The 23,961-nt window shown below is 44.6% G+C and overlaps 1 protein-coding gene across 10 annotated transcripts in view; it reads right to left on the reverse strand.

The window, feature by feature from the left end:
* MYO9A (myosin IXA) overlaps positions 1–23,961 on the reverse strand; it is a 166,143-nt gene that overhangs the window by 100,128 nt on the left and 42,054 nt on the right. For 8 of the 10 annotated variants that reach the window (XM_085234311.1, XM_085234309.1, XM_085234314.1 and 5 more), the window contains exons 3-6: positions 13,016–13,110; positions 9,192–9,254; positions 5,167–5,266; positions 2,539–2,595 (exon numbers count right to left, since the gene is read on the reverse strand). In XM_085234311.1, coding sequence (XP_085090437.1) covers positions 2,539–2,595; positions 5,167–5,266; positions 9,192–9,254; positions 13,016–13,110 — 315 coding nt within the window. The remainder of the gene's footprint in view (positions 1–2,538; positions 2,596–5,166; positions 5,267–9,191; positions 9,255–13,015; positions 13,111–23,961) is intronic. The other 2 variants (XM_085234313.1, XM_085234312.1) reach the window with 1 other exon arrangement.

Here is a 23,961-nt window from a genome sequence, read left to right on the forward strand (position 1 = left end):
AACACTGTGCTCATTTCCAGGCAGTTTATTCCACGTTAAGTCCTGGCCCGTTAGAACTCTGTTAAGTAAATAAGAAGAACTCTGTTTTAAAATACTTCAAAATAAAATGTATGTAATTCTATGTAATCAGTGAATGAAATGCTGTATAAGAAAGGGAAAGGTTCACATTTTTTTCATGAACTTTATTCAAAATATCAGTATGTTTTTATAGGGAATTTGAATCCACTGCTACTTCTATCTCCCAGCCGTTAACGTGTCGCAGCTGAATGATTTAGTTAGCCAGATTCTTCCCAATACTTAGGGAACAGAGTTAAACTAATCCTCCTTAAACGAGTAAATAAACTACTAAAGCCAAGGACCTCGTGCGTGCTTTGACTGACATTGGGTCCCCTACGGATTATTCATAGCTCAGATTTTATACTTTTTCCTTAAAAAATCCCCAGTCTCCAATTCAAAATTATGTTATTGCCTGTCATGCAATATAAATGCTGTCTTAAACCTCAAAATATTTACTAACACTTAAACGGAGACTTTCTACAAGTTAGTCCACTGCACTATTACCTACTATTAAATAGTAGGACAACCCAAATGTGGGCAGACTGGCATCCCCAGCCATTACAAATATGCTGTGGGTAATTTCAGAAGTTTTCACACCCACTAAGGCAGGACCTGGAGTCCTGCAGAACCAAAAAATGCATCCACAGATTCTACAAACAAGCTTTTTAAAAAACTTTTTAAAGGGACGACAAGTGCCACTTTTACTGGCCATCCACATTCCAGGAACCCATTTCATTTCTTGGCATTGTTCACCCAAAACAAGGCAACAGTGAAATACCACAGCTGACTCACAAATAGTGCAATCCCTGCCAAAGGCATTTAATGAACAATTTACATAACAATTGTCAAAGTCATTAGTCTACATGGAAAACCTTTTTGCAAATTATCTACTTAAAAGCAGATGTGCTCCATAGTGTTTCAGTTCTAGTGCTAGGTATTGTTTCCTAATGGATTTTATATACATACATACATACACATATGTATGTATTTTTAAAGCATTTATGTATAAATAATATGTATTTTAAGGAGTGTATATATATATATATATATATATATATATTTCAAAGAGTTTCACTGATTTTAGGGCAACGAGTCCCCTGCTTACTACTGGCCAACTGCAGCAATCCATGGATTTCTGGGAAAAGCTCAAAGAAGATATAATGGGGTTTCATTATAAGCTGGAAGTGTGCATAAGGTACAGCCCTACGCCTTTGTTGTCATCTCATGGAGGAAAAAGGCCAGAGGATGCTTAAGAGTAAATCATCCCGAAAGCCAGGACGTGATCTACCATGAGCAGCACAGAAAGCAACCCTGCGCAAAGTAAGACACCAGACACACAGCCCAACTGTAAGGGCATGCGCTTTTCCTACGCAAAATAAGGAAACGAAGCAGGGTTTGGTTTTCCTGGCATTTCTCCAGTTGATCTTCCTAACCCACTCCTAAAGCAATTCAAGTCTTTGCAACTCATTTTGGTATCCTGAGGCACACAGGGAAGCAGCCCTATGTTCTCATAGGACCTCAAGAGGATGCCAATACAATATCTGATGCTTTTGAACTCTGGGAGGCTAGACTCCTCCCTCTCCTCTTGTAACATGGGTTTGCAGTTGAAACCTTGTTCATATGGTACCTATATGGCCACAGAGAACAACAGCTCCTTCCCACATCACCTCATCCTCCAGATCTCTTAGCTGGGTGCAGCAACCACTACATGCATGGCAGAATTAGCTGGGACAACATGCAGCTGGCTGGAAACATGCTTTGTGGTGCAAGACAAACCAACACAGATCATCACAGGGACACATCTGCAGGCCACACCAACACAAAGCACAGCACTGACCAAAGCCACAGCCCCTGTCTTGCTTGCAAAGGAGCTGGGGAAGGGGCGAAGCAGCACGATCTCTTTCTTGGATAGATCCATTTGGAAAGGACAGCAGAACTATTTTCGGAGGAGGAATTGTTTGCATTCTGAGCAACGGGAGGATTTGATTGTCTCCCAGATGGCTGATGGGGCAGGTTTGGTTTTGTCGTCTTTTTTCCTGGAAGCTGGACAGCAGATACACTGCTACAACCACAACAAGCTGATGTGAAACAAGCCAGCTCTTAGTGCTTCCAGAGCCTGATTTGCAGTTTTATCAGGCAGCCATTTCAATTTCCACAAAGCTGCTGCCTCACAAATCACTCTGTAGTAGCCAATTCACACAAATTGTATATCAAAAAGGAGCTACTATTTGCAAAAACCAGATGACCATATCCAAACCAAGCTGCTGAAGCTTTCCAGACAGAAATAAGCAAAAAAGGATAACAGAAAGGGTGTATCTGTATTGCCACCAGCTAACACACAAGCAACACCAATGCAGGGCAGGGGAGAGGATCAGCAACAGCTTAACATTCATCTCTGCCCGTGTCCCAGTGTGCCTCTCCAAAAAGTGAGCAAGAAGAGCAGCCCTGCACAGCCCCGAGGACGCGGGTACCCGTACTGACCGGCTCAGAGTCATAGCAATACTCATCCCAGCTCTGTCTGAGGGGTTTCTTTGTCATCTGAAAGCAAGGCAGACCCAGGTAAGTAGCATTCAGACCCAACACAACTCCCACCACCAGCTCTTCAGAAAAGGAAGTGATACTGACCTCCCACATAAAAGAACTATTATTCTGCATAGTCATTCCTGATCTATTTTATCAACATAAAGTTAGGTTTATAATTATTTCACATCTATGATGCTCTGATTTCTGTCTAGTGTTTTCAAGTGGAGATTTCCCAAGCTCTAAGCTAAATGAATTGAAGCAAACTGAATTTCCACGGTTGGAAAAACCTTTGCTTAATCTACAGCCAAAGAGCTATTTATGCAGAGTTGCACCGATTTCTGTTTTGGCTCTCAACTTTTGCTCCGGACACACACACACATGCTGCAAAACTGTGACTGTTTCACTAAAAAGCACCAGCTTCTCTTGAATTCCTGTCATTTTCCAGTCAGACAATGAAGACTTGAGAGGACTCATCCAGGCTCTGGACTCAGAGCCCCTGCGAGGAATACAGACGTGGCACTGAGGCTGTGGATTCTATCAAAACAAGGATCTGATCCTGCGAATTACTAACTTCAGCATGCATAAATATGAACGTACAGCACAGAAATCATTCAGCGAGTTGCTCGATGACTCCAATCATTGGTGGGAGGGGGATGTTCTAAAAAAGCTTAGCAGATATTTTAAGAAATTAGCTTTAGAAAGAAACTTTTTTCCAACCTGCTCCCTGCACTTACAATCAACAGAGCATTTTGTTGAAGTACCTGAATAGATTATTCCTCATCTGCAATGCAAAATACACTTTTATTTTGCATAACAATGTGAATTGAGGAACCTGGGAGGAACAAAATAACTCAAGGACCCAGTGGGTCACAGATGGGGTCTGGCTTAGTATTGCATAGCTTTAAATTTTAGTATTTAATTTTAGTTACATACTTATGTTCACTACTGGGTTTGTTCTCTTCCCATTTTAAAAGGCTGAGATTTCTCTCAGACGCACTGAAGAAGTTACTGTGAATGCTCAAGCCTCATTTTAGTACTTTCCCCTTTTTATGTTCACAGTTTCTCTCCCAATTCTTCCACTACGACTTCCTTCTTCTTCCTCCTTATTTTCCTTTTTGTCCTTTGCCTGCAGGACATGGGAAGGCTGTTGCTGCACTGTTAGGAAGCCAGGCAATCACCTCAAGGAGCCACTATGCCATAGCTGTCAGCACTCACTGGTCTAACACAAACACTAAACGCAGAGAAATGATTATAATCAGAACGCTGAGAGTCCTGAATGTCATTGCTCTCCACACACTGTGGTCAGGTGAGCCCAGAGACTGCTTCCATCACCCACTGGATGAACCTCTGCATCCTTCTGTGGCCTACTTGCCCACAGCAGCATAATTTCATTATTTAATTTTAATATTAATGACCCTAAGCTCTAAGATACTATTAAGTAAAAGGAAAGACTATAACTAAAGGCAATGTTTTAGGCTAACAGAGAAATATCAGATTGCCCAACAAAATCTGTGACTCTGACAAAACATTCCACTCAAATTACCCTGGTGCTCTGGAGCTGCAGAACTGCAGCACAGATGGTGGGAGAGAACACACCACGTCCTCCAACCTCTGCGCTGCTCACGGATACAGGAGGCACAAGAAGAGCAAAAGCCTAAAGCTCCTAGCATGCTCTTCATTTGTGCGAACTTCCCAGTCCTGCTACGAGTGGGTGGCAGTCATTAATAGTACACTACATTTTGGCTTTGAAAGCCCACTTTAAACATCTTTAAAGAGCCCTGGGTGATTTACAGAATATTGCAGAATTAAATTCTATTTCTAGAAAGACCAAAGGCTGTTTGTGTTGCACAGTGCGTGTGAGTTGCTCTCCAACTTGCAGGTTAAATTTCTCTTTATGGCTTACCACATTTCAGGCCAAGAGAATTGCAATTACAGTTAAAATCAACATAGAACCTAACTACTGCTCCATCTCATCCTATGCCATTGATTTTTTTTTGGGGGGGGGGAGGGGAGCAAAAACCTTTAAATTCTCTGTTCACAAGTATCAACACACAACTGCATCTTAAGCATGAAGTAAATCAGATCTCCTGAAGTATGAATTGAGTTGGCACTGACAGTATCTCACACGTTCTGAATCCCCCACATTTTCAATGGTTTCCATGTTTTCATTTACGTTAAACTTTTTTATTGTTAAATCTAAAGGCTCATGCTGACAGCCAGCCATAAAGAGACACAATTAGGACTACATTCAGAATGGCATCACACATTTTTCCTTTCTTCTTCTCAGCAGCCACATGTTAATGCCTAAACATTCATACAAAGGTAGATCATTACTGTTTCTCCCTTGTTTGGCTTGTAGCTTCTGTTGTCTATCCAACATAACTCCACTGAGGGGACAGCAAATGGGAAATACTGATTTTTTTTTATAGTAAGAAGTGTTCAGGTTGCCAATGCAGATTTATTTACAGTGACGGACTGCTGCCTATAGAGCACTGAAACGACACGTATTTATCACTGCACACACTGATGCTTATCAGTGGTGGAAAAGGCAAGGTACTGCCAGTGCCACCAGTAGAGTAATCCCACCTGGTTGAGGTAATGATACTCCTCAGGCTGCTTAAGATGAAATGCTGATCTCTCTTCCTCGCTCGCTCCTGCCAGGAGGTAATAAAATACATGGTAGTTCCTGGTGACAAAGAAAAAGATGTTAAACTTGAAAACAGACTGCAGCATTGAGTAGAGAAACACATATAAGTCTTGTAGCTTCACATTCCAGCTTCCCAGCTCAAACCTGCGTGTACAGTTTCAGCACATAAACAGGGAAAAGTTTATGTGGTTTTTAGCTATTAGGGCAACTTTGAATGCAGTTAGAATTCTAGGGGATGGAACAACAAAATATGAAGCTAAAAAAGATGTGAATCTGGAAAAGAGTCACTGAGTCCCGTGTCACCAAAGCCTTCTGAGTGAGAGGCAAGCTCAATCTGTCACTATTCTTATCGGTCTAATCTCACACTGATGCAGGAGATGAAGACACTCTGATTTATGAAGTTTTTTGTAGATTCATCATATAAATAGAAATTAAGGCCTTGTGCAACAACTAGACTGCTTAATACTGAGAGTGGTATAGAAATGGCCTGAAAGCACTTTGCAGTGATGCAAGAGATTAAACCAAGTAATGGAAAGCTAGATCCTCCTCTTTATCCACGGACGCATACCTCCAGGAAGAGATTTCAGGAATTCCTGGCTGACATCATTGTGTTTTCCTTCAGAAACACATGCAAGGCCTATACACTAATTAGAAAGCTCATTTGCAGTGCAGGATTTTTTTTACTTTTTAAAAATAATTCATTGCCACAAAAAGAAGTAATAAATTGGCAGCTGCATTTCTGTGCAACAGAATAGAAATATTCAGCCCCTCCAGGGTAATGCAGCTGATAGCCCAGCTGAAGTGCCTCTATACCAATGCATGCAGCATGGGAAATAAGCGGGAGGAGATGAAAGCCACGCTGCAATTAGGAAACTATGACCTAAGTGCTATCAAGGAAACATGGTGAGACAAATCGTGCAACTGGAATACTATGATAGAGCTACAAGCTTTGTAGAAGGGATAGGCGGGGGAGGAGGGGCAGGAGCTGCTCTCGATGTTAAAAAGTGGATGGACAGCAAGGAGCTGCCTCTGAAAATGACCATCGTCAGTTTGAGAGCTTATGGGTTGAAATTATGGACCAGATCAATAAAGGACATCTGGTGTTCAGAGTCTATGCAGGCAGTCAGAAGGAGAGGAGCCTGCTGACAAGGCCTCCTTGCTTCAGCTGCAGGAATAGTCACACTCACAGGCTCTCATCCTGATGGGGGATTTCAACCACCTGGGGATCTGCTGGGAAAGCAACACAGTGAGCTGCTCCAGGAGTCCATCGACAACAAACTCCTGGTTCAGGCATTAGACAGACCAACCAGAGAAGTGATATCAACCTGGTGCTCACAAAGATCATTACCAACATGGCTGAACAAGGAGCTGCTGGTCAGACTGAAGGAAAGGAAGGAAATATACAGGCAGTGCAAGCAGGGATGGCTGGTCTGGAAAGAATACAGGGATGCTGATGTGATCAGGGAAAGCCGGTGTGCAGATGGAACTGAACTTGTGAGGGGCTCCTCACATACATTGGTCAGAAGAGACAGGCAAAGGAGAGCATACCTCCTCTGTTTAAAGGGTAGACTGTTCAATGTATGAAGAACTAGCTGGATGGATGGCTGTAGAGAGGTTTGGTCAATGGCTCTCTATCCAGCTGGTATCCCCCAGGGGTCTGTCTTGGGACCGGTGCTCTCCAACATCTTTATCAATGACACAGTGGGACTGAGTGCACCCTCATCAGTTTGCTGCTGGCACTGAGCTGCTGCGGTGGATACGACCGAAGGAAGGGATGCCATCCAGAGGGACCTGGGCGGGCTCACAGAGTGGGACCACGTGAACCCAGTGAGGTTCAACAAGGCCAAGTGAGGGTGCTGCACTTGGGTCGGGGCAATCCCAGCTATGAGCACAGATGTGAGAAGATCTCATGAGAGCAGCACTGCGGAGAAGGACTTGGTGGCTGCGGTGGCTGAAAAGCCACGCACGAGGCAGCAGTGTCCATCTGGGGCCCGGAAAGCCAACGGCATCCTGGGCTGCACCAACAGAGGGGTGGCAGCGGGCAGGGAGGGGACTGTCCCCTCTGCTCTGCCCTCGTGAGGCCCCAGCTGCAGCGCTGCGTCCAGGCCTGGGGCCCCCAGCACAGGAAGGGTGCGGAGCTGCTGGAGCGGGGCAGAGGAGGGCACGGAGATGCTGCGAGGGCTGCAGCACCTCTGCTATGGAGACGGGCTGAGGAGCTGGGGGTGTTCAGCCTGGGGAAGAGAAGGCTGCGGGGAGACCTCACTGCGGCCTTCCAGGCCTCGAGGGGAGCTTATAAGCTGGAGGAAGACTGACTTTATATGATAAGACAAGGGGGAGCAGTTTTAAACTAATAGAGGGGAGATCTAGATTAGCTAGGGGCTTTACGGCCCCTTCCAACAGAAGCCATTCTATGGTTCTACAACTCCATGGAAAACCTTCAATTTTTATTTCTATTCAAATATTCAGAATACTTGAATAATAAAACCACTCCATGCAATACTCATCTGTTTTGCTTCAAAACAACCACAACGTATTTAAAACTAACAGCATAGCAGTATTTCTAAAACCAAAACTTTCGTTTATTCCAAGAGAAACCAAGCTTAATTATCACAACACCTAACAGTGCATTAGTCAAGTCTGAGGCAGTCTGTACCATCTAACTTTGGGAACACTCCATCAACATCATAGAAGACTTCTCACACAGCATCTATTCCCAAAAGAGAAACGCAGAAGTGCCAGAAATTGAAATACAACAGGTGATGGAAAGTTAGAAGCAGCCAATTTGTTACAATTGGAATAATAACTACTGAAGAAGACATAACAAGTAATACATTGCAATTAGGAAGCAACAGTTTGCTTAAATTTCTTGTCTATATAATCTTAGCTTTTTCTAGAAGCCCTTCTGATGTTTTCAAGAGCTGTAAAATAGAATTAAAATATCATATTCTTTCCCAAATTAGATATTAAGTAGTTTACAAGCTATGTAAGAATACAAATGGTATGGCATTAATCATATAGACAATGGAAAATACAAGTCAAGGATTGTTAATAAAATAATGACTTTTCTTTTCCCTGGATAGTACATTCCTCCCTAAACAGGCAGCAAGATGGCAAAAACAGGCTTCTATGGCCAGACAGTGTCTTAAGAAATAAAATCTGAAGTTAGAGAGACTTCAGTATAAAATTATGAATGAAATATATAAAAATCTATATAATAAAAAATAATAAAAGTTGTAACAGTAAAAAGTGCAATGAGGAGCATTTTGGTTTTGAGCCTGCAGCTTCTGATACACCTTCCCCATCACCCAGAGCGTGCTACCAACTAACCCAGGTGCAGCCTCCTCCATCTCCTGGTCATAAGGGAGTATCAAGTCCCAAAGATGACCACACCAGGAGCATTTGGTGAAGATTCAATGCAGGTCTTCTTGTGAGTTTGTATGATTTTGATTTGTTTCAGGCAAAAGTTAATGTTTGATGTGATCAGGACTCCTTTTTTGGGTGTGGAATCTCCAATTATGGAGATGTTAAAATCCATCTGGGCACAGACCTGGGCAACACTCTAGGAGTCCCTGCTCGAGCAGGGGGCTGGATCATATGGCTCCCAGAAGTCCCTTCCAGCCTCAGTCATTCTGTGATTCTGTGATACGAGGACTGCTTCTACCCTTTAAGTCCCCACAACATTGAAGTGCAGAACCTCCCACAGATGGAGCCTCGCAGCCCATCAGCAGAGCACCCTGCATGCTTGCTTGCTGGTGCAGCACATCCTAGCAAAGCTGCCAGAGTTTCCGCTTTCCCCTCCAAGCCAACATGGCACAAAACATAAATACAGACTTTATCTGTAAAGCACACAGTTAGAAGCATGAAAATCCCCATCCCCCTGCCAGCCCAAGCAGGGATTGGAGCCATCAGCGCCGCACTGTCAACGCATTCAGGAGGCAGAACCAAGTGAAACACAGGCACCTACCGTTCGTTGTGTTCCTGGTAGACGAGCCTGGACTTTTCCAGCAGATACTTTTCAACATAAGCTCTGGAAGAAGAAATAAAAGCATTATTCATTGACCCAATATTCAACTTAAATGAACACAGCTTTACTGGGACTTTGCAGTTTTAGTACACCAAAAAAGCTTCAGCCTTGTTTCACTTAGTTATATAAATTTCTTCCTAGGCAGAACAAGCCCAATATTATGTTTGGCTTTTGAGGTTTTTTGGTTTGATACAAAGCCAAAACTAACTTGGATATGAAAAACATGATCTCAGATGAGTTAGCCTATGGGCAGGGAGTGCAGGGGGGAATTTTGACAGAAACTGAGAATCTCTGATACCTATTTAATTCAAACCCAGCAAAATAAAATTGGTTGCAGACTCATATTTGTGCACAAACTCTCTTTCAACCAGAAACACATCTGGGTGCACAAGTTTGCAAGCTAAGATTTAGCCATGGATTCCATGCCCAAATTATCACCCCCTTCTCCAACAGCCACTTTGCAACAAAAGCTTTGGGTTATTAACTTGCGGATATGGTCAAAACCCAGACAACTGCAGAAGCTTCTTACTGGCGTTGACATTTTAGCCTCCATGACGAGTTAATTTCATGTATATATTAATAACTTCACTAGCCAAAACAAGCCTCGACATGTTTGCTGCTGTTGGTTTTTTTCCTCCATGCAATGCTAACTAGTAATGATTGGGACATCGAAACTAGAGCTGTAATTGCCAATGTTGATGATGTAACTCGACACACAGAGGCAGAGGCTGGGCTTTTCCAGCCACCGACCCACAGTGATGTGGCACTGACAGCAGCCACATGCGAGCTGCAAACCCAAGGAGCTCTGGATGAGCCGGGACAGCACGGTGCCCAGCATAACCCTCAGATGGGAGACAGAGCCAGGCATTTTCCAGGAGTAATTCTCCTGGAGGCAATTCTTAGTGATTCTCCTCTACCTTCACCAAAAAATAAACAACCTGGCTGTACCCGAGGTGTTTGGGATGACTCTTGGGGCAGTGCTTAGGAGAGGCTGCAGGAACTGGCACATCCACCCACCTCAAGGCTCCCCTGCTGCACAGGAGGAGTAAAGAAAGGGCTGCAGTAAGCACTATTACTCCGGCACATGATGTGCACCAGGCAGTTTTTTTATTTATTCCCTATGAGGAAGCCGAGGACAGCTATGGATACTCCTCTCTGTCTAACTTTAAGTTTAAGTTCCTGTTTTACCAACTTCTCAAGCCAAGGCACGAAGCTCCCTGAAGGCTCAGTGAAGAGATGTGGCAGTGAGCAAGGCACCAGCACGCCCTGGGTCCCAGCCAAGCACTGGGCAGCAGCTTGGCACGCAGCTGCAGGACAGCCTAGATTTAGTCGACCACGCTTGACACATAATCCCTTCCCCTGTGATTTCTGCTCTTATTATAGACCCAAAAAACTCAGTTGCATGCAATAATTTAGGTTGGAAAGGTCCTCTGGAGGTCATCTGGCCCAACCCACTACTTAGAGCAGGGCAGATGTAAGGAGAATGCTGCTCTAGCAGGATGTTCTTTGCTTAGTGAGAAGGTGATAAATGAATATAAGTATGTTCCCAGTTCTAATAGGACAGTGAAAAGGAAAACAAATTGAAATATAAAAAAGTAAACACCCTCAAATGTTCTCTTTCTATTTACTGGTGTCAATTATGTAGAAACTACCTTATTATTACTCACAGTCTTAACAGTAAAGAAATTTTGAGAGTACTTCATGCAAAGTACTCATTTAGTCATGCCACAGAACCTGTACTTGGTATACCAGCTAATATCATCAAAAACTTGAGCATGAATTTCACATACAAATCCCACCATGCAAAATACCCACAATCCTCACAGTACCTGTGACACAGCCCCATGCTGCTGCACAAATTTAACATTATGGCAGTGCACTGTTGCTTTTAATTAAAATCTCTCCCATCTGGCTCTTCTGCAATTTTAAGGAGCATGTAAGATGTGGAAGCTTTTGATCATCTTAGGAGGACTCAACATGTTGCAAAGCCCTTCCTCCACTGCTCACTTATCTCTGAACAGGACATAATAAATTCATAAAGCCTTATGGGAATGCACTTAAATGAAGCCTTTGCTCATACTCCACTGATTTCCAACATATCTTCAAAGCCTTCATTTTGTAGGGTGGGGTTGGCTGCTCCTAAATCTCTTGGCTATTACACCTCTTAAGCCGAAATTCGCTTTGAGTTTGGGTCATTATCTGCATACAGTTGGTAACCAAATACCCAACTGCTATTTTCAGCCCATGAACAGAGCAAAATTCTGATCCGAGCCTGCAAATTATACTTTACATTAACCAAGAAAATCATATGCACAAAGTGGGGACATAGCTGATTTGAACAGGCAGATCATGTGCTTAAAAGCTAAATTTAAAAATAAAAATTAAAAAGAAAATAAAAATCACAGAACTTGTGATCTTCCTTGTAAGACAATGGAGAATAAAACCCTACTCTGGTATGCAAGGAACAGCTGAGTTATTCTGTAATGTCTTCTTACTGTTGCTGGGGCCATGCACAGTCTCATCCCATCACGTAATGAAGACCAAAGAAATGAATTTGTTAAAGAAAAAATTTCTCTTATTTTCAGAACTACTGCACGCAAATGCAACGTTATTTGCAGGTAAGTGTCAATAAACCATAAGGGCACTATCACAGAGCTGGCACAGCACGCCAAGGTAGCAGGCTGTTAGGGCATTTGCTGGATTCTGTTACCCTGTGTTTAAGTAGGTATTAAAAAAGAATTGAAGCTTATCCTTTTAAGAGAACTATTCACCAGAATTAATAATAGAAGGAAAAAGGAAAAAAAGAAAAAGAGCAGCAGATAAAAAGTTGGATGAAAAAACAGCTGCCTGACTGCAAAGAACACAGAGTACCCAAGCTCATTCGAAAAATTAATGGCACCCATTTGTGCAATACTGTTCTGGTGGAAAATAGGGAAGGAAAAATGTAAAAGCAATTCTCTAAATTAACAACAAAGTCCCAGCAAGAGATCTCTTAGCTAGCTGCAGAAATTATACAGCCCCTGGAATGCCACTCTACTCTCTGCTTTTCCAGCTGAGCTAATTACCCAGCCAAAAAGCAGGGTTAAGGTAGCCCTGCTCCCTTTGGGCTGGTGTGAGACACTTGGCTATGGCGTGATGTCATCTGAAGAATCCCAAGAGAAATCCAGGTCCAGATGTGTCCCCCAGAAGCCCTCACCCAGCTGTGGCCATCACCAGGATGAGCTCACCGGGAGCTGTGGAAGCAGGCTGTAAGGCTGGAAATAGACCCTACGGCAGCAGAGCGGAGACAAGCACCTCCTAACAACAGCACAGGGTGCCCTAAGTGGTCCAGGGCTGGCTTCACGGGACATTTCAGGGTATGGATGGAAGTGTATGAGGAATCAGGCAGCAGTGCTAAACCATCTGGCTCCGTCTTCTCTGTAACAGCTACTAGGCATCTGCAAAATTAAATCCCCCTTGGCTTTCTGTTTCTGAGTCTGACCAAAGCCAGCTTGCTGGCCTCTCTGTGCCCATCACATACTCCAGCCCCGTGACCCATCCTCATGGCCCACGTTACCTAAAACGTTGCCCTTGCTTGCTCTCTTAAGAGGAAAAAATTACATTTTGACTTAATTATAAAGTTGACGTTATGATTAATGAGAACTGAACTGGCTTAAATCCATCTCAGGTGTATTCATGCTTTGATGTGCAGCATAGATAAACCAACCTTTTCATAACATTTACATATAGTAAAAATACAGGCTGTGGATCCCACTGCCACTCACCCTCGCACAGTGCCCGTCTCCTGGTAGTTCACTTGGATAAATTTGCCAAAACGACTCGAGTTGTTGTTATGTGCTGTCTTTGCATTTCCAAAAGCCTGTTAAAAGAATGAGACAGCATCACTGCATCTGAAAAGCTACCTCTTTTCCTTATGGACATGCACATCACTACCATCCCACCTCCAGGGTTTTGCTACTGCTGTAATATTGTAATAAATTAATAAAAAACACAGGGAGAAAGTGAGCTACAAAATAACAGGATGAGCTTCTGGGGACCACGTTCATTTCCAGTTTAGGATTCAGAAAGGTTAGATAAACACTGTTGAAAAGTGAAGCGTCAGCTATACAAGAGATTTAATATTTGATGTTATTACATTCTGCATTAAGGCTACACTTTATTCATTTAAATGGATATAAAAGTATACTGTTCCAACAAGACTAACTTTTAATGAGCTAGCTGCTTTTTAATTACATAAATGGAATTAGGGGAAAAACACTTTGAAAGCTACCCAAGTTTTAGACAACGTCATGCATCATGCAGACATAACCCATAGGATTTTCAGTATTTCAGACACCATTGGTTCAATTTGTTGCTGATACTTTCCCAAATCTAAATGCTTTAAGGCTGTACTACGCAAAGCTTTCATTAAAACTCCACCTAATTGAGGCACCTAATGCAGAAAGCCATCCCTAAGCACAATAACCATTGGGAACCTTTAAGAGCTGCATCTCAAAGCAGCTTAATTGAAAACTGGTGTTTGCAACTGTGCCTGCATCACTTCAGTAGTCTGGCTCAGGGTGACTGAAACGGCCCAGCTGCCAGGTACAATTAATGCTTCATTTATTACACCTGTTTTGGTAATTGTTCACCTTTACTTCTAAGCCAAAAGTACTTTAAGGCAATTATACACAGGATAATTTCTAGGAGCTGTGTCTGTACGTTGAATCACAATTACAAATACATTTTGTGCTAAGGCTCAATATTAGAGTTCAGCCCAGAGCTCCCAACAGATTTATTTCCTACTCAGCTATTTATTGGAAAAGATTAAAAGGGCTTTACATCTATAATCCCCAACTTCTCAAATGACCTTTGCAGGTTTTACTTTGCAACTAAAACCCCCAAAAATAGGCCAAGTGAGAGGAAATCCTTCTGAAAGGCACTCGATGCCATCAGCCCTGTATCCACGCGATGTTCCCATTCCCGGCAGCTGGATGAGCACCAGCCTTCCCACCAGTGGGATGCAGCACAGCACGGGGCCATGGAGCGGCCAGGTCTCAAGCATCCCCCATCACACGCAGTGTTACATCTCAAACTGAAGGCTTGCTAACAGAATAACGATGAAATTTCCCCCCTTGTTTGAACGCATGGATTTGTTTCGGCTCAAGCTGTTGCATATGAATTTCCACCAGTTGAATAAAACAAGTTCTGCGACGGCAGAAACCTGCCAAACAAGCAGCTGATGCTCGGGCTTGCAGAGAAGCTGATTCCATACAGGAAACTAATAAGCCTTCCCATACACGGGCTTCCAAGCTTTGCAGGTCACACACTTAGTTTTCTGCCTTTTCCCCCAAAATCACCTCTGCAGACAGGAGCTTTTCCCCAGCATCCTCACCCTTACTCTCACGCCCTCCCTGTGCCCAGCTCTTCGTGAACAAAACCACATCCCGGTGCTTAAATCCCAGGCATTCGTTTCCCCCAAATAAGCATTTTGACATGATAGTACTGTTTCAGCATTACCAGAAGATCCACCTGCCCCCTTCCAGTGTTTCATCCAAGCAGCCCAGTGAGCGCCCACCTCCTTCCTGAGGTGCTGCACAGGGAGCCGAACCACAAAACCCTTCTAAAGTCACGTTGGACATCAACACGTTCCCCAGTCCCTTGCATGCCAGCAGGAGGGTTTCACCTGTTTCTCTTTGTACGGATGCAGGGTAAAACATTTTGAATGTGGGTGTGGGGAACTGCGCGAGTCTTCCTCGTTTACCTTTTAAATGAGGAACAAGCTTCGTGACTTTTTGTCCATTAATGTGTCAGACCACGCCACATGTTGCAGTACAAACGCCTACAGAACTCACAGCCCATAATATCACTCCTTTAGTCATTTTCTTTATTGCTCACATAAATGAGAAAGCTCTCTGCCTTGTGAAAGCTGCTTTCTCTATGGCGCAGGCACGCCGGTGAAGGGCCAGGAAGTGTGTGAAGGCAGTTCGGTGTTTAATTTGACACAACTTCATGCATTTTTGTTTGGCTCGCCACATTCCTTTAACAGAACTATCAGGCTATATTAAAAAAAAAAGTGCTATTAATTCAATTTATGCGCGTCTAATCTACATATCTGCAGCGGCAGGGCAGAATATTCTACTTCAGCTTAGGAAACCACAGAATGAGTTACAACTGCTGAGCTGAAATTACGCTCTGTTCACATCACTCCGCTTCTCGAAGCCGTTGGTTCCAGCGCTGAGCGGAAAAACTCAGTAACGGCATTCCTGAAATTCTTGGGGAGACCAAAGCTTGTACTGGCCGGGGCTCAAGGCTTGGAAGGAAACGAGCTCAATGCGCTTCTCTGTGCGAGCGGAGCACCCGCCTGCCCATCCAGCGGCTCGGCGAAGGCAGACCCGGAGCCGGAGCCTCCTACAGCACTTCTGCACAAAGAGATGCTTATCGTGGGAGCCGAGCGTTTGCACCACAAGTGAATTCGCCAGGTGATACCGACAGCAACAACGCTCAGAAATGAGCCGTGTTCCCAAAACTGTGCAGCTTCCTTCGACTGAATCTTAACACCTCCAGTTCAGCCATCATCTGCTCCACCGCCTGCAGGAATGCTCGCTTCATGCTCATTCATGGGGCCCAGGAGGCAGGGAAAATAAAAGCTAGTGTGCTTGCGGCTGAAGAGCTCACCTTCCTCCTCTCCTGATGAGGCCAGCACTTATGGGCTCTTCATTCTGGACTCAATATCAGCGCGATCTGGAATGGCTATCACAACTGCTGTGAGGATCACCTCCACGACTTCCCTCAAATAAATGTATTTTCTAATCCTTGCATCTAGGAAAACACCACCCTGGGGCTGGCAGCAAGCCCAGAGGTTGAAGTCACCTGCATTCAGGCTACGGAGGAGAAATGGCTCAATAGCAGCCAAAGATAGCTGTGTTCTCTGGGCTGCTGGGAACTCATGCAATGCAGCAAATACTGAGAGGCTGGGACAGGAATTCACAAATAAAGAGGAACAAAAATATGAACTTGCACAAGTCTATTTGCCATCAAAAAGCTGCAACAAAGGCCAGGGCCAGAAGGAAGGACAGGACACAACCAGCATAACGCTAGGGACACACGCTCCAAAGAGGTCCTGAATTTACATCCGTAAAAGCTAATTAAAAATCCTGACAGGACAAAGACTCCACCTACGATTAAAAATAATGATTAATATTGAGCTTGCTGACCTGTGACAATGGCTATTGAGCACAACAAAACAAGCACATCGCCACAGAAAATGATTAATAGCAGAAAGTTCCCTTTTTAAAGCCAAACATGTTTTTCTTCCAGGCAGGAAAGTACAGCCCATAGGAAAACAACAGCACCTTCACATTTCATCCTGCTGGTAATGTTCGTGTCTTTCTGTGACCTCCACACAGAGCATTGTGGGCTTTTTAAGCTGGTCCATGCAGTTAAGAACTCCTAGCTGCATCTTGAAACATGAGGTGGATGTCAGAGATGAATTTTGCTGGGTTTTGTTCCATCTGCAACCAATTTCACAGTATTCAACCTCTCAGGAACCTACCTTTTTTAAAAAAATACACTGAAGCATGACCAGAACATGATCATTTCATCACCTAAAATGCACCTGGAGGACAGGAGTTAGAGCTTCCCTAAATTCCTTCTCACTAACCTCGCCATGTGAGGCACTATCTCCTCCTGACCCATACCTGGTGCAGAACACAGCCCCGCCACCCCCGCCAAACCTCCCCATGTTCAGCTTCCATAACCTGCGTGCAGCAGGGCAGGGTGCTTAAAAAAACACCAAGAAGTATGAGCCACAATTAGCATTTCTGCAAAGTAAAACAGGATCTGCATTTATTATACGTCCACCTTGCAAGGTGCCGTTCTGCATGGCCAACAACAGCTCCACATGTCTGGTTTGCAGCAATGAAATACCAGGTCAGGCACTGACACCTCACTCTAATTCTTCTCACTGTGGCTCGATGTTTCATGAGGACTAATGAAACCATTTATGCTTTTTACAGTAACAGCACAAACCACCAGATATTTATAGTGCATGTGCTGCGATGCCTGGGCACAGCTCTTGCAAAGAACAGACCAGCAGCACGGAGCAGAGCCACCAGCACAGATCTGCTGCACCTCTACTTCAAACCCAGAGGTGCTGCAGCAGCTTCGTCTATAATGAGAAAATACATTTTCCCTCCTTGCCTCACAACGAGACTGCTGCAGGAAGAAGAAACAAAGAGCACAACTCCCTGCCAGCCCTGTAGAAGCCGTCTGCTCAGTGCCAGCCATTGGATCCAGCATGGAAATGCAGCTCTGTGCCACGAGGCACAGAGGAGGGGGCTGGTTCCTTCCTCAGCATAGGAACCAGACCTGTACTCAGTTTTGGGCTCCCTGGGACAGGAAGGACCTGTGAGGAGACAGGGCTGCTGGGATAGGGCCACTGATACGTACGTTCCTGGAATCCACTCTTCTGAACCAAAGAAAGGGAAGATTACTTTAAATGTGAAAGCACTCCCTTGGAGAACGTTTTGGCGTCAATGTAACTGAATAAAAGAAGTTCCAGTGTGTGTGAAGGAGCTTTCAAGAAAACCACTGAACACAGCAAGATGTTCTAAATAGGAGTCATTTCAATGCACAGTTTGAGGGGAGATTTCAAGCTCTGCTGATGCAGGGGCTACATGAAGAATTGGATTTAATGCCATTAGTGGCATCATTACTGGCAAACGCTCCAGCCTTGGCAGCGTATTCCTTCTTTTCCAGGTGAGCACTTGGGAAAAGGACCAAGAAATTACCACTATGATGCAACAAAATGACTTCAATGTGAGCTTCACAGGACTTTTTAATGTGGATGGAAATAGAAAACAATCACAAAAAATAAAACAAAGTAAGTAACGGTGTTCAGAGGAGACTTTCCCCTCTCTCCATGCAATGTGAGCATCCCCATTAGAATCACTGAATCATTCAGATTGGAAAGACCTCTCAGACTACCAAGTCCAACCATAATAATAAACAGGAATAACAGAAGAAACAAAGCAGCAAACCACAAAACAAAAGCACTTAGTATGAACTTAAAGTGACTGTCCAAAAGCCTGCGTTACGTATGGCACCATCAGCCGCACTCTGATTTCCCCACCTTGCAAAATCGTCTTCACTAACCAAGGTTAAGCACGATGCACCACAAACAGCTGACTCTACATCTGAAGCTCCTCTGTAATGACAAGAAGCAGCAGCAGTGTGTGTCAGGATGGCAGCTGGTTTCTTTTATGAAGGCCAGCGAGGCCTCGCTGCACGTAACGCAGCGCTCACTTCCCTGGGCTGAGGACAGGATGACGCATGCGGTGCAGGAGCCACCCTTGCTGGTGGAGTTACACAAGAATGGAAACACTCACAAGTCCTAAACCTCACAATTACTTTCATGTAAGCCAGAGCCCCATCCACTTCTCCCCATCCGCAGCCCCTACTGTCAGGAGCGGCCACAGCCATGCACGTGCCCCATGGCCACCCGCCAGCCCCTGGGCGGCCTCTCCACATTTTCCCCTATGTTTTTGCTTTTTGTAATGATTCCACGAGGGCCATAAACATTAAAAGCGAGTTTCAGCTTCACACTGCATACTTGGACAACCCTGACAGCACTACGAACTGAAGCACTCCCCTGCTCCATCCCTGACAAAAAGTTTTCCTGCAGTTTGTCACCAAAATCGGTGCCACAAACTGAGAAAGCATCCCCAGCGTCGAGCCTCCCATCTGGAAGCTCTTAGCAGAGCCACAGGGTCACGATGTATATTTTACACACATATTTTCGTGATTTTCCCAGGAGAAATATGTGTAATGAATAAAAACACAAACACGTTAGCAGCAACAAAAACATACCACTGTAATCCGAAACGCAGCTTGGCTTCTGCGCGTGTTATCCTTCCTTCTGGATCCCGGCTACTCTTTGCTAGCTCACACCAAAACAATACACAAAATACAACAGAAAACTGTCAGAGCTCTGATGTTGAATCGGCATGGTCAAAAAAAATCACACTGTGCCATGTAAAATCATGCTGCATGAGGAAAGATGAGGTGGAGCACGGAGGTGCAAGACTTCACCTTTCCCTGATCTTCTGATGGGCTACAGAAATAAGCTGCAACTCCTCAAGGAGATCTCAGTATTTCAAGAGTGTTTGTGCCATGGATGAGGAGCACCATGCCCAGGAGGATGGCTTGCTCACACGGCAGCAGCTGGGTGGGCTGTGCTTCCAACATCCTGTGGGTTGCAGGCAGCTCCCAACACCCATCCAGCAGCAAAAGCACCTTTTCTCATCCTGCAGCACCAGCAACAGACTACAACCTTTTCTCTAATGTGTCACAGAGAATTATAATTGGCTCATCTGCAGATGGAGTATTTATTTGATAAGCACCTGGAAAGCCAAGGCTGGTGCTGGCTGCTGGCAGGCAGCAAGAGGGAAGCTCAGAGATCAATATGTTTTTATTGACCAAAGCTGAACAGCTTGTTTGTCTGATCAGAGCACGCAACTGCTTAAAAACTTATTTTTATGCGTTAAATAAAGCAAAATTCTGTTTTCCATTTTCCAGCTGGAGCATTTTTGAGGCTGTGATGGAGATATTTTCTATAAAAAGGACAAGTTGGTGAGCATGGGATACGTGTGACCCCACACCACTCATGATCTGCACAGGCAGGATGAGGCACGGCGCAGTGCAGAGCAGCTGCTGCCCTGGGGCATGCTGCAGGACAGGCTGCAGTCCGCAGTGCCTCAAAATGGAGCAGCAGCTCTCACTGCACAATGCCTCCAACGCCAGTATTTCTGAGTTTAAAAAAAATAATCAGCTGAAAAAAGAGAGCCCTGAATGAATCAACCTAAAGGAAGCGTGGTGAGATTCTGCACTCCAGCTTTGTGGTATGCAACAAATGCAAAAATAGTACTGATAATTTTTTGTCACCCACTGTTTTCTTAGCTAGCCTTTGCTAAAAGCTGAGTGTGTGTACACCACTTCCAACACTCCAGACCCCAAGCTTACAGTTACCAGAGCCAACTAAAGGTGAAGCAGCACAGTCTCATGATTTAGAACCGGATTTGTGAGCCCTTGACCCTCCTCTTGGGATCTCCCTGCTTGGGTTGGAAACATTTCCTAAATTTTACAGTGAAGGAAGATGCTCACAAGCTCCGGTTACTGCACATATTAAACAATCCTCATCCGCAGGGAGCTGGGAGGAGAACACCATGCCCTCAAGGATGCCTAAAATCTGCAGCGTAAATGAAGTCTCCAAAGGCATTCAATAGCACGTATGTTTGCAATCTCAAGTCTTCCTACAGAATGGCTTTTACTCGTATTGGGGAACAGGAGATCCTCACAGAACTGGCTGTGTTATGGACAGACCACGACTCACTCAGCGTGAGTGATGCTGCTGCTTGCTGCACGGGAGCCATGCACTTGTACCCTGCTGCAGCACTGCCTGACAGCACAAGAAAAGAGGAAGGTGCACTGGAAAATTCATGGGGATGCTGCTTGTCTTTATCAGTCATGGCAGATCTTGTCTACCAAATAATTCTGTGCAAATAAGCAATGCCATTACAAAGGCTTCACTTGGGTATGCATCCACAAAATCCTCTCCGTTCTCCCCAAGCTGTGGCTTCCAGCAGACCGATGCTGTATGCAGAGTTTGTGCAATCCACTTTGTTTAACTGCCATCATGCTGCCTGACAAACCCAGCCTGCTTCCCATCCAAAAGACACCTGAAGGTCCCCATCTGTGTGATACACAGCGCACACACCTCGCTCAACTTGCAGGAACCTGCAAACTCTGCACCCCCAACACACAGAGCGATGCCTTTCTTTGTTCAGGCCCTGAAGAACCACTACAGTGTGCTGAAGCACTGCAGCAATTCTTCTGTAGCAAAGCCTGTGGAAAGCAAGGGAAATCACAGCCTGATATCAGTGCTGCAGTAGCTGAGATGAGGTAAGATAGAGGTGAGGCCAGTAGGTAAAAATGCCATTGCCTGCCATTAGAATAGCAGGAAAACTGAGTAGGCTGGTGGGTACGTGTGCATTCTGCCAGCCTGCAGCTAACTTCAAAGCTCCCGTGCACACTCAGAGTATCTTCTCCTTTGTGTAGCAAGGGATACACCTGTGGAACCCAACTGGAGAAAAGGACCTTGGCCAGCACAGCACGGGAATGGCAAAAATCAGCACTCCCTGTACTGAGCTCCAATTGTGCAATTTACACCCTACATAAAACCACATTTTCCTCTGTTATTTGGAAGTGGGCAGCTACATAGCACATACATACCACATCGAAATAAAGAGTGGGCCACAGTTAATTATGCTTACTTGGTGAAAAATGAACTACAAACCAGCAATTGCAAGGAAAGGAAAGGATGGCACTCCATGGGAATGCTGCTTCAGCTTTACAAAACAAAAACACCATTAGTGGGAGCTAATGGGGGCTTGGCTTGCATCTTTTGTCTTTGAAGACAGTGTATTAAAAGCTTTCCTTTACTGATTTTAATCAGCAAGCAAAATACTACATTAAACAATTAAACTCGTGCAAAAACAGGGTTTCTTCTCGGCACAGTTCTGCCTGCAGTTGGAGAGGAAGAGGAATGGCAAAGGAAGTTAAAAATGACAGAAAGGAAAAGCACAGAAAGAAACCTTTCTTTCAGTTAAGCGGGCACGGCTCAGCCTTCCTCCTCTTGTTTGTGCCCACCGGGCAGAACACAGCACGACTGTCCTACCTCGTGCTGGCCTGGTTTCAGCTTCAGGAATGCTTTGATTGTTCGGCCCCTGGCATCAGATCCACAAGGCTTTTACTCTGCCAGTCCCTTTTCTGCTGTTTCTTCCGCGTCTGACCCTTTGAATGCCATCCAGGCACACAGGATCTGCTGACAATTCATCAGCTGTCTGGCCTGACGTCGCCGTAATAATTAAAACTAAAGTGGAAATTGAAACAAAGCATGGAAAAATTCCCACAGATTGTACCAAAAAGGGGAAAAAGGACAGAATGAACGCTGGAGGGCTGCATGTAGCTCAAACTGCTGTTTGAAGATAAGAAGTGCTGAGCAATAGCATCCCCGTAAGAGAATCCCAGCCCCGCACTGTTGCGGCCTGCACCTGGGAACATGTTCTGCATGGGACTGAAATCCCAAACGGGCCTGAAAGCAAAGCACACGCTGCAAAAAATGAAGAAGCATTAAATCCAATGCTCTGAAGCCTAAAATGGTCAGACCATGCACCACAAGATGAGGAGCACAGTGGGGAACCAAGGGCTCTCAGCAGTAACACTGCCAAGCACACGATGATGCCAAATACACCCCAATATTTTTCTCAAATGTGAGAGATACAGTAACATGATGTGTTTCAGAGTCATTGCTTTGCTTCCTTTTTTTTTTTTTTAATTTTAATCTTTTCCCCATTCTATTTGCCTCTGTCCCTTCTCAAGCCACTGAACACAGCCATCTCTGCTCAGAAAGCCCTTTGCTTGAGACGTGACGGCCAGGTAGGAGAATCCACACAAACAAAACCCCATGCTGTGTGTTTTCTCAGTGCACTAGGGAACCCCTGCCAAAAGTAAAAAGAAGCTATCTATAGAGGATATCACATTGATAAGTGCATTTATAAGCTACTGCATACTTAAGTGGCTTGGGGAACACCAAAAAACAAATGCATCAACATCATCTCTTCTAAGAGGCAGAAGCAGACACTGACATCTCTACCAACCCACCCAAGTGCAAACTCCCCACAACCTCCCAACCCAGCCCAAAACAGAAAGGGACTGGGCCACTGCACAATTCAGCCAAAAGGAACAAAAGTGAACCCAAGAAGAAAACATTTCAGCCGTGAATTGCGAATAAACCACCAGCACCCACCCAACCACAGACCCCTTCCTGAAGAAGCAGGTAGCACATGAGCAAAACGACATGTGGAGCTCGCTAACTCAAGATGAAGTCAAAGCAAATCTTAGAGTAGTAATGCAGTGTTTTCTCCCAGTGCACACAACTTAATTCTAAATTAAGGCCCATTTTACTACTTGAATTTCCAATGAAAGCTAGCGACTTAATTAAACTCTTAGGAAAAATTACTGCTTAAGATCCTTCAACATCATAACCACAAAGCAATTTAATTTAAAAATTACAACCACTGAAGTCCAAATGCAGACTTATGACTCCTGCAGACTTCAGCACAGCTCCCATGGATCCCTTCCGCCTTCAGAGCTGATGGTCAGGGCAGCCTCATTACTCCGAAAGCTTCACACGCTGCCGGAGCACAAACAGCCAGCTGTTCTCTCAACAGCCATCTCAGCTAACTATGTGCCATTTTTCTACCAAACAGACAGAATTAATGCAGAAAACTTGAAATAGTTTGTTTATATATGAATATAAGCAAGTCTGCTTATTTATGAATCTATCTTAATGAAGCTTGCCCAGCAACAAGAAACAGCAAGGGCAGAAACAGCCGATCCCATCGATCTACAAGAGATTTGCAGCCTAAGTAGGGGGAAAAAAAGACTACAGATTCCTAGAGTGCACAAGGGCAGCACTGCTCGGAGCACCGCAGATGCTCCGTTTTCACACAGCGCAGCTCTCACTACCAGCTCTCAGAACTCTTTAAAAGCCCAGTGATCAATAGAGCGCAATTGGAACACTTTGTCAGAGGGGTCTGCTAATGCTGCGGAGAGTAAGCAGACACTGATCCATGTTATCTCAGCCTTTCAAAGTTTGAGCGGGTCGTTC

The sequence above is a fragment of the Meleagris gallopavo genome, chromosome 12 (assembly GCF_905368555.1).
Source record: "Meleagris gallopavo chromosome 12, MGAL_WU_HG_1.1, whole genome shotgun sequence".
NCBI lineage: Eukaryota > Metazoa > Chordata > Aves > Galliformes > Phasianidae > Meleagris > Meleagris gallopavo.